The sequence below is a fragment of the Leptinotarsa decemlineata genome, unplaced genomic scaffold, assembly GCF_025532065.1.
Source record: "Leptinotarsa decemlineata unplaced genomic scaffold, Ldec_3_MD MMD2_tig00026282_RagTag_RagTag, whole genome shotgun sequence".
Classification (NCBI taxonomy): Eukaryota; Metazoa; Arthropoda; class Insecta; order Coleoptera; family Chrysomelidae; genus Leptinotarsa; species Leptinotarsa decemlineata.
In genome coordinates, this window is record NW_027412668.1 from 6,432,888 (window position 1) to 6,444,268 (window position 11,381).

The following is an 11,381-nucleotide window of genomic DNA, read 5'->3' on the forward strand; positions in this document are numbered from 1 at the left end:
TTTTTCGGCAGGCATTTACCAGAACCTACTGTGTAAGTAGATGGGAAAGATGAATATTTCTAAATATTTCTACGTATCCCAGAATTCAGAAACATGCAGAGGAAGTAATTCAAACCAAATGATATTAGATAATGATGGCTTTAATTGGTATGATCTGCGGACCAATGTTATTTCAAGGAAGTGGGAAAACAATAGAGAGCAGAAAAAATGTTTCTGGCAACATTTGCAAAACAGATAATTTCCGATAAAAGTATTGATAATAAATTATGGTTCTGAAATCTTCATATTTTTTGTTGGACTCGGCATTACTGGATGAAGTTTCATGAAAAACGTATTGAAAAAACACTTCAGGCATACCTGAATAAACTATTCTAGGGTGTGGAACATTCACATGAAGTAATTTCATCATTTCAAAATATAGGGTAAGTGTACTGATTATCCGGCCAGCACTAGTTCTCGGTCTTTCAATCATTTAAAGCGAAATATTAAAAGAAATGAGTTATCCTGACTTATTACCACAGTTAAACTAGTTTTCGGCATCTTACGTTTATCCAATACGGTAAGGGTTGAGATGACAGCATTAGAGAAAGTCGCGCAAAACAATGTTTAGGTCTTGTATGTCTGAGGAAGAGATAACACGGGTGTCTGAATCAGGAAAGTGTTAAGTGGCGTCAATCGACGAAATAGTAAGTATTTTATGACTTTTTCATTTAAAATGCATGTAATATATTGGAGATTATTCTGAAGGGTTTAAAAAGTGATTTTTTTCATATAACTGATCGAAAAAGACTTTCAATTTGAAATTTTCAGTGGCCGCGAACCAGTATAAAAAAAATATGACTTTTTAGTTCCCGGTCAAACGGGCCGAGAATTAATTAAAACATTTAATATTTGCCTTTCAATTGAATTGTCAAAATAAATCTAATATTTTTCTTTTTTCAACAAGAACCCAAGGACCGACAACCAGCTTTTCTCGGCCACTTTGAGAAATAGAGGGGCTGAGAACTAAAATATATAGTGATTTCTGTTCTCGGCCTCTCGGCTTTTAACGTGTCTTCGTGTAGTTGTTATTACTTTCTGTAAGTACCTACTTCAAATATATTTTTATTCGTTTTTTAATATTCAGTGGCTAGATCTAAAAGAAATAGAATCAGAGCTAAAGACTCAGTGGTAATTCGACCTAGGCCAAAAATGCGGCAAATAATGAACCAATACTATGAAGAAGATTTGAAAAATGCCTTGCATAAAGTCAGAGTTAATAAAGTGAAGATAAGAGAAGCCAGTAGAAGAGTTAATGTCCCAAGGGCAACAATTCAGGACAGGCTGACAGGGAGGGTACCGGATGAGTTGAGAAGACCAGGACCACCACCACTATTTACCGTTGAAGGGGAAAAACAAATTGAAAAATGGGTACTTGATCTAGCTAAATGTGGGTTTCCCATTAAAAAAAACAGATGCTACTGGATACGTTTTGTAAAATAAATGCAGATTCTGGTCTAAATTTATTTAAACAAACATGGTATATGAACTTCATGAAAAGGAATCCAGAGATATCTCTCAGGGAAGCAGAGGGAGCCCCAAAAGCTCGAGCAGCAGTTACAGAACAATCTGTAAGAAATTGGTTCGAGGAACTTGAATAGTTTCTGAAAAATAATGAATTCTCTCATATACTAGAAGATCCAGAAGAAGTTTCAATGGAGATGAGTCTAGTGGTAAAGTTTTAGGACCGAAGGGTTTTAGAAGTCTTCTTACCGTTAAACAAGGGAATGAAAAAGAGAACATAACAGTTCTCATTATGTGCAATGCAGAAGAAAATTACAAGTGCGATATGTGCGAAATTTAACATTGAAATACCTATAAGGAATAAGGATTTAAGTTTAGTTAGTAATATATTTCAATATTTGAAAATAAGAATTTTAAATACATTTTTATATGTCTAGTTGTATAATTATTCGTTGGGTGATCTCATAAACATTCTATAGTTAACATTAACGAATATAATTACAAAGAATTGTAGGTACACCTACTTATTGAGACAGATTTTTGGATGTCCGAGAACTGATATAAAAATTGCCGAGAATTGTGAGGGGTGGCTGAGAACCAGAAAAAAAGCATTTTTTTCAGTTTTTCAGGTTTCTTTGTCGAAAGGTTTGAAGTAACAAAAAAAAACATTTCGGAGTCAATGACTCAATATTTTTCATTCGAAGCAAATTTCAATTCAAAGCCGTTTTCTGTACTTAATTTTAAAACAAAACCGTTTTTTTTTTCACTAAAAGGCCGAGAACTAGTACACTAACCTTATACATATGCATAATGAACCCTGAAACATGTCAATTTCAGATTTCAAAACTGCATCATATTGCATGAAAATTTCATCCTTAAACTTAACACCCGTACAGTTGGGGTTGCACCTCCAAAATTTTTAAAAAGAAATTTGGGCCTCATTATTAATTGAAAAATTTCATGGTTTTCAAAGTTAAACAACAGTAAAAACATCTACTCAACAAAATGCCTGTAAGCAGAAGAAACTCTAAATTTTAAAAAAATGGTATACTCTGTTCATTTAAGCAACAGAGAGCTCCATGCATAGTGCATGTGGAAATTTTATTATATTTTTCAATAACATGCGGCTAGGTATAGGAAAAATTGCGGCTAGGTATAGGAAAAATTGCGGCATTTCAAGGGGTAGCTTAAACATTTATTCTCTGACAGTTTCATTTTTTCTGTTTTCTATCAACTTTCTTATTGAGTGGAGGTTTTCTCAGAATAGAACATGAGTTTTTCATCAGTGAGAGTTGTTGCAAGTGAGTTAGACACTACTATCACAAGATCAGTTTATTTTGCACAAATTGAGTCCTATTTACCTTATGGAATTTGTTTCTGGAGAAATTGTGCACAATTTCGTTTCAATATGGTATTCTCTCTACAAAAAATCCATCAGATATTTATGCAAGGTTAGCTACAGGGAATAATGCCGCCCATTATTTGTGAAGCAAAAAATTATGACCTCAGTATATCTTTTTATTTTGGAAACTGTACGTCTTATCCACAAAAAATATAAAAATCAATTTAATACCACCTCAACTTATAGTACAGCAGTATAGTAGTATAGTATAGCAAGAAGTTATTTAATCACCTTTCCATTAATTTAAGGTGAATATATAATGAAGAAAAATTCAGAAAGTAAAAGAATTTCTTGTTGGGAGGCCCCATTATACTGTGGACGAATTCTACCAAGCCTCTATCGAGCGATTGGCATGTAGCTTTGTGCTAGCAAGTTATTGAATTCAACACGAAATGGCTATCAATGTTCATTACATAGCAGTTTATATTTACTCAATATTCATATATTCGTGTACTTATATTTGTATCTGTTCAGCTGGGCTTAATATTGTTCTGTCCATATACTCTGCTCTTGTCTCTAAGCATTATTTTATAGTTTATATTTGTCCCATATAAGGGTTTTACTTTACTAGATTTTGCCAATAAGATGTCAAATCTTGGGTAATAAAGTATATTTTCATTTGATTTGAGGATGACAGTGTTCCATATAAGTGAAATATTACCTCATATAGTCTATTGTTTAGCAATACTACCAATTCCATTCCATAACGAGTTTCAGAGTACAAACTGAATAGAAAAAGGTGTTTTTTGTTTAACTCAATATTCATATAAAAGTAGTTTTGGACATTTTGAAATTAATTGCTTTCTTTGAGAGTTCCCACATTTTGTGTATAAAGATTGAGAAGTAGAAGGTCAAAGCCTTTCTTTCTCATAACTTATTCTCTCCTGAAAATATATTCCTTTCAATTTAGAACATTAATGTATTTTCGGAAATTTACTCAGTAAAATATCAATAATTTTCCGCGGCTCTTATTCAGCCATATATCAAATGAGATGTTATAGATGAACTTTTTTGATATTACTTGTCCCTGAAAGTTTTTGCATTTTGTTAAATGAAACACTTATTTCAAACAAAGTCAAGAAACAAATACACTAGAGAAATAAATATTCAAAGTGTATATCATGAAATAAACAACTCCCAAGTAACTGTGGATTCTAAAAACTTCATTTACAGCACAACTCCGTATAATAAATTGCTTGAATGGGTCTTAGCCTACATTTTACCCAAAACTTACATCCATTTAAAATCTATGGTCACAATATGATACACAATTAATAAACACAATCATGGTTTTTTTCTCTATCATTCGCCTGTCTGATTTTCGGAATGATCTTTTTGAACGTTATTTTCCTCAGAGTTACTGTAATGAATTTGATGATTTGGTGGGGACTCGGGAGGAAGAGGAACATCTTCTAAATGACCATTGGTGCTAACGTCCATGGGTTCATCAGGTACACAAATATCCTCCACTCGATTATTAGGTTCACTCTGATTCCCAACCGTCTCTGTTTCCAAATCCTGTTCCTGAACAGGCGCCACCTTTTCCTCTTCTGTTTCAGTTTTGACATCATCCATTTGTGTTTCTGTCGTAACTGTATTTGTGTGGTCTTCATTATCAACATTTTCATCCCCATCGTTATCATCCTCTTGGTCTTTATCTTCTCTATGACGTGATTCTTCTTCAGCAGGAGGGTGTTCATCTTTGCCTTCCCTTTGTCTGAATTTGTAGTCAAAGTTGCGTTTCATTCGATCTTCTATGTGTTGCATTTCCTCTGTTATTTCTTGCTGCTTCTTTTCCAGAATTTCTGTGAATAAAACATATTGTAACTTTTGCTTTTCTTCTAATTTTAAATTTCAAAGAAATTGTAGCCTGATTTTGCCCTGGAACTATAGTATAGTGGACAGTCAATCAACCTATCATAAACTCGGAACTTTTTACATAAGAGCAAAACAAGCACATTATTATTTCTCCCCTTTAAAGATAATATAATAATTTTTACCCAAAGTTCAGATACTTACTCTCAACTTCAGCTTTACTTTCCTCAAGTAGTTTTTTAGTTTCATTTGTCATTCTCCTAGGTAGATAATGTATATGTGGTTTAGTTTTCGTCAATATAAAATTCGTCCTTGGTTTTTGAGTTTCCTCCCAAGCCGAATACTCCTTCATTCTCAACATTTTCAACTCTATGATTTTAATTTCGGCTTGCTTCTTTTTTCGACTTAAAAATAGTTCTTGCCGTTCCTTTTTAACCTCTTCCTTTTCCTTAATTTCATGTTCTTCGATTTTCTTCTCCAGCTGGGCCCGTTTTTGCTCCTGAAATATGGATGTTCAAAACTATAATAATAATAGTAAAATAATTTTTACGTCATAATATACATAAAATGGAAAATTTCACACAAATGAACCACATACGTTTAAAATGATATTAACCTAAACCAAAAAGTTAAAACATATTGAGAAAAACAAACCAACAGATTTGAAATTTACCTAAATTTACTATATTTAGTTGATCATTTAAGATAGCCTGTTTCATAATTTTCTTCAAATAGGGAGCGGATGAATTAAGATACTTTACAAGCATATCATTAGCGGAGAAGCTACCAAGTTGGAAAAGGACGCCTCAAAAAGTGAAGAACAATGAACGGAAATAGGAAATCTATCATCTATGAAGTATGTTCAGAAAATAACAGGTGTATTCATTGTTTACTTTGTCTGTGGCAGCTGCTAGAGTTATACATGTATTTAAGAGCTCGGTGATTTTCGTTTCTCAGACCATCTATTAATGATTATAAATTCAGCTTCAGTTTGAAAAGAGAGTAGTTGTTGCAAACATATGCTCATATGCAGATTACAGTGTTACAGTAATTAATGTAAAAGAAAAGAAAGTGATAACTGAACCTTGAGGTATGAAATTACTGACAATTTGGGGAGTCGGAAGTGAATACTGTTAGATCGATTGAAGAAGTAGATTCTAGGGCAGGCTAGAATTTGGGCATTGGGCTTTGAGTAAGTCATCTGTCGATGAATATATATCTATTCCTACTGTTTTCTTGGTTGAGGCTCTCACTGAAAAAATGTACTTTCTCATCTGGGCTATGTTGGCACAATTAAAAAAATCTGGTCTGATACAAGAAAAGGATAAACACTCACCCTTGGTTTCAACTTGGTTTCCTCTTGTTGAAACTTCTGCAGAGTTCCCAATAACGCACCAAACATTCGCCTATTTCTAGCTTTGAACTTTTCATCTTTACTTTGAGCCTCCAAAGCTTCTTCCCTACTAGGTATTTCTTTAGGGGTGACAATAACTTTACTTATTAAACCTCTGTGGGGCACAACAAGTTCATCATCAACAACTTTCTCCGATAACCTTTTAAAAACAGATATGTTATTTCTCCTCTTAGGCACTGGCTCTTCATTTTCATGGGTGAAGTTTCTCATTCGATTTGGACCTTTGACGCCGGCTCGCCCTTTATCATCTGGAGCAGGACGCTTCAAGGAAATTCTTGGTGGTAACTCTGAGGGGTCCCTGCCAATTAACCTCTTTAAATTCTCGTCAACACCTTTCAAGCTATTTTTCGCTTCCTCTAACTCGTGTTGGAGACTACCGAAAGATTTCATTGTTTTTGTTCCCATTGTACCTTTTAACAATAATATTTCAATTCAAGTAATTAAATTACTTTTTCACATACGACAGACACATAACACAAATTGTGCTAGATCCCTGCGTCTGAATGATAAATGTTGACTTCTATGTTTTATATGTTATGTTGTCAGGTGTCATGTTGACAACACTGAAAACTGAAAGTCAATGTCAATTGACCTTATTAAGTGATGCGACCCAACGGTTGCCAACTGCGGTAAAATAATGACATTTGACATTTGCTAATGAATAAATAACCTTTCTTTCTGGGTCCTTCTGCATTTTCCTTCACAGAAAGATGCAGGAGAAATCATCAAATTCTTTGTCCAAGGTCCCTTCGGCAAACTAAAATTAAACAATGGTACTTTAGTCATTTAAAAATTAACAAACACACTTGACTTACCTTGATTTCATTTTTTGCATTTTGAAAAATAATTGATCTGAGGAAACAAACGAGTAAATATACGAAAACAGGAAAACAGCAAGAATAAGCACGCTACAAGGACAAAATACAAGAACAAAAATGAAAATGCAGAAGGAATTCAGAAAGGTAGGTGATTTCTTTATTAGCAAATGTCATTATTTTACCGCAGTTGGCAACCATGGCATTGACATCACTTAATAAGGTCAATATTCTGATTTCTTTTTAGCCTCAGTCTTTGGGGCTATTGAGGCACAGTTCCAATAGAATAATAATAAATGAAGAATCAACTTATAACTAATCAACTGATCGAAAAAAAAATATGGACAGCACTCTTATATAAATGGTACATTGAAAGAACGTCTAGCGAAAAACGATGTGTGATATATTAACTACGTGTGATACGATCATCTCTCTTTCAAACGAAAATGCCTGCTGAGTGAAAATAGTGATGAATTTATTGAAAATGGACCATTTCGGTAGCGTAACCACTTTTTCATTTTGTCAAACCTGCTGTACTTCCAGTTGGAATCTATTAAACTCTACCAAACAATTTTTAGAACAACACTTATAAACTTTTGATCGATGTTGTTTGATACATTGCTTCCAAATGGCTCTGTGCTATTTTTCATTGATAATGTGAGAGAGAGCGTTACATTTTTTTTTGGTTTCATAAATTGAAACTCTAAATGTAAGGTAATTCCTAAAGATAGATATATAAACAATTTCAACTGACAATAAATGTCCACAAATAGAATACATACCCACTCAGGTGTCAATGGTATCGATTGCTATGTTCATTAGCCTCGGGTGTTGAGGCCTTGTTCATTTCTGCAGTCTCTCAAGTAGTAGTAACTCAATCAATAAACAATAGGAATAATGATGTTTTGAATGAAATCATCGGTAAACTGACTATATTCACGTAGATATGTTTTAATATGTTTTCAGTATCTCATTATTGGCAACACTGATATCTGACCTGACCTTTAATAATACCGACATCACCAGTATTACCAATTATGAAACGCCTAAATTTTAATGAAACGTACAATGTACAACCATTTTAGGCTTGTTCTTAAATTAACCAATGACCACCAATTGATCTGACGAATTCATCTGGTGGTCCATTAGAAACGTTTGTGGTTGAAGCAATCCATCAGAAATTTTCAACTGAAGTTAGTCACCCGACCTCGTTTAACTTGAATATCATCAATTTACAAACTTCATAAATGAAGTTTCTTGTACAAGAAAAATACCATATCATCTATTTTATAGATCCCATGATCCTAGCTGACACGGCTATTTTGGTTTAGTGAAACGCAAGTAGAGAGACAACATTTTTAGTGGGTAAAAAAATGTTTCTATAGAAAACAGTTATTTGAATTGGCATATTGGCAACATTGCTGGTGAAAAAAGTTATTAATTTTTTATAAAAATATTCCCGTATTGTATTTTCATATCTTGGTAAGTAATAACATTCGATTGCAAAATCAACTTGTATTTCAATCACGTCTTCGAGTTGAATACGTTAAAGTAAAACAAAAGTCAAATTGATTATGCAACTGATTGAGGTTACTTTTCCTATTCTAGTTATGGGGGGCCACGGGCACGGTCATCATCATGCCGAACCTTACACCATTCCAGATTATAGGATATACAAAGTGGAAGACGTCCCTGAACTCCTGACAACTCAGAGAGCCTTAGCTTCTCAAGGATTGAAGGACCCCTGGCTTCGAAATGAAGTATGGCGATATAACCCCAAAGAATTCGGCACTGAGAGTTACAGGACGAAGATGGTGTTCTTCAGAGGATTCAAATATGGTTTTGGTGCTTTCTTACTCACTATTGCTGGGACTGCTCTGTATGACAAAATGTATCCCAGTGACCACGGCCATGGTCATGGGGACACCACTGAGTGTTGATAGCCTCTTAGGAAATATTAGTTTTTACTGTGTGTCCAACAAGTGGCAATAGTTGTAAACTTGCAATGTTTGAGATATATATAGAATAAAAAATGTAATAAACATGTTTGTAGACGTTACTTAGGAGTAGGAATAATCACAATTCTGCCACTAAGGGTAATATTTATTTCAATATCTTGTTGTAGTATATTCAATTTAGTTTTTCAGTCCCTATTTTCAGGTTTCCTATATATTTCAGGAATATCAACATTTGTTTCTGCCTAAGAAATAACACGTCGGAGTATATCTAGTTGATTTGAACAACCATGTATTTACATATGGAAAGTATACCAACATTTTCATTATCGGAATAATACCCAAAAACTTCATTAAATTTCAAATATTACTATTTTGAAATTCGTAAAAAGGGTAGATTTTCGTTCTACTAGTTGTGAAATTCTTTGTAGACGAACCTTTTTCCAAGAAGTCCTACGGAAACTCAAGGAGCTCTGTCGATATTTAATGAAGTATTTGCTCCTCCAAACGAGAAAAAGAAGCACTCCAATATATTTTGATGCTGTTAGAGGTTGAATAAAATGTTTTAAAGCCCATGAAATTATCTTGACAAGTGAATTTGTTTGACGGCTCACTTATTACTAATATGAATAAATGTTGGAACACCCATATCCATCATTCAGTTCGGAATGTTTTTTCACACTCAGAAGCTGGTTCAAAATATTGTGCCATACTGTAAAAACGCTACTGTGTTTACGATAACAAAGGAGTCAATGAGGTCAGATTGAAATTTTTCAGTAGCTTTTTCGTTCCAAAACAAATATTACTCCCACACATCAGAACTGCAGCACTATTATCGACTCGCGTTTCACCAATAATGCGTCATCAAGAGATGAAATATACAATTCCAAACTCCAACTCAACCTGTTTATATCTAACAGGGTACACTTTTACTTTTAGTCGTATATCAATGATTTCTTGAGTACAAATTAGCAGAAGATTCGTATAAAAGTAAACAATGGACTGTTTGAAATGGCACCTTTGCCAATAGTCATAGTTCTCTTATCAAATTTTGCTCTTCCCAGACATTCGAAAGCATCAAAAGGTCTTTTGTTGTGTACCGATTTCAACAATTTTTTTAACAAAAATTTTCGATTTCTAACAACAGACACTCGAATGTTAAGTTTATATTTGAAATTGAAAACAAGAAGCTACCATTCTTAAAAGGTTTCCTATTGAAGTTAATTGTAATCAGGGTGTAGAATATCTATAGGAAGATTATACCAGTATTTCTAAATATATTCGTAATAGCTCTCACCACTGAGGGAGATTGTTACGTTCCCCATAAGTAAAAAAAGAGATGACATCGAGAAAAGTTTCATCTGGAATATAGGTGAATGTAATGGGTATGCTTCAAACATATTAGATAAGATAATTAGGAAACATAAATATAGGAAGCGTCAATACACTGAATAAAATTTCATTGTTCGAAGGAATTGCATTGAGTTTTTGAAAAGCTGAACATAGGAGTATTGGTAAATAACTGCTGTATATGTGTCACTATTTTTCGGGTTTGAAAGTCTTGGATTTTTGTAATGTTTTCCTGACGTTTCGCTAGCTTCTTCAGAGGTTTATACATCCTGAGTTAAACTGGCCGCGAAAATCTTAACGATTTTGTCATGGGTATATGGTTATGACATAGAACCCAAATTCCAATGGTCCCAATGAAACAGCCAAGACCGACGCAGTGCATCAGAAGTTCTTGCCAAATGGTTATACGGTCAATAAGAAGTATTTTCTTAAAGTTATACGTCGCTTGCGAGAAGCAATACGAAGAAAACGACCGGTATTGTGGAAAATCATTCCATGGCTTTTGCTTCACGATAATGCACCTGCGCACTCTTCATTGCTTGTTAGTAATTTTTTGACCAAAAACAACATTATAATCATGCCTCAGCTACCGTATTCACCAGATTTGTCCCCATGCAACTTTTTCCTGTTCCCGCGAGGACGGCGTTCTGCGACGACTGAGGAAATAAAAAACGAATCGCTTAAAGAGCTCAAGGGCGTATCAGAACGGCTGGCACAAGTGTATTATATCTGAAGGGGACTGAATAAAATTTCATTGTTCGAAGGAATTGCATTGAGTTTTTGAAAAGCTGAACATAGGAGTATTGGTAAAAACTGCTGTATATGTGTCACTATTTTTCGGGTTTGAAAGTCTTGGATTTTTGTAATGTTTTCCTGACGTTTCGCTAGCTTCTTCAGAGGTTTATACATTCTGAGTTAAACTGGCCGCGAAAATCTTAACGATTTTGTCATGGGTATATGGTTATGACATAGAACCCAAATTCCAATGGTCCCAATGAAACAGCCAAGACCGACGCAGTGCATCAGAAGTTCTTGCCAAATGGTTATACGGTCAATAAGAAGTATTTTCTTAAAGTTATACGTCGCTTGCGAGAAGCAATACGAAGAAAACGACCGGTATTGTGGAA

The 11,381-nt window shown here is 34.1% G+C and overlaps 2 protein-coding genes across 2 annotated transcripts; one reads left to right on the forward strand and one right to left on the reverse strand.

The window, feature by feature from the left end:
- Window positions 1–4,047: 4,047 nt before the first annotated feature.
- On the reverse strand, window positions 4,048–6,683 carry Pnn (desmosome associated protein-like protein pinnin). Its single transcript, XM_023156676.2, has 3 exons — window positions 6,057–6,683; window positions 4,925–5,219; window positions 4,048–4,710 (listed from the first exon to the last, which is right to left on the reverse strand). The coding sequence occupies exons 1-3, from the start codon at window positions 6,537–6,539 to the stop codon at window positions 4,208–4,210; spliced, it is 1,281 nt and encodes a 426-aa protein (XP_023012444.2). The 5' UTR covers window positions 6,540–6,683; the 3' UTR covers window positions 4,048–4,207.
- A 1,876-nt stretch (window positions 6,684–8,559) lies between these two features.
- ND-B12 (NADH dehydrogenase [ubiquinone] 1 beta subcomplex subunit 3) lies at window positions 8,560–8,889 on the forward strand. The gene has a single exon (XM_023156675.2). It carries the CDS (start codon window positions 8,560–8,562, stop codon window positions 8,887–8,889), a length of 330 nt encoding a protein of 109 aa, XP_023012443.2.
- Window positions 8,890–11,381: the final 2,492 nt, after the last annotated feature.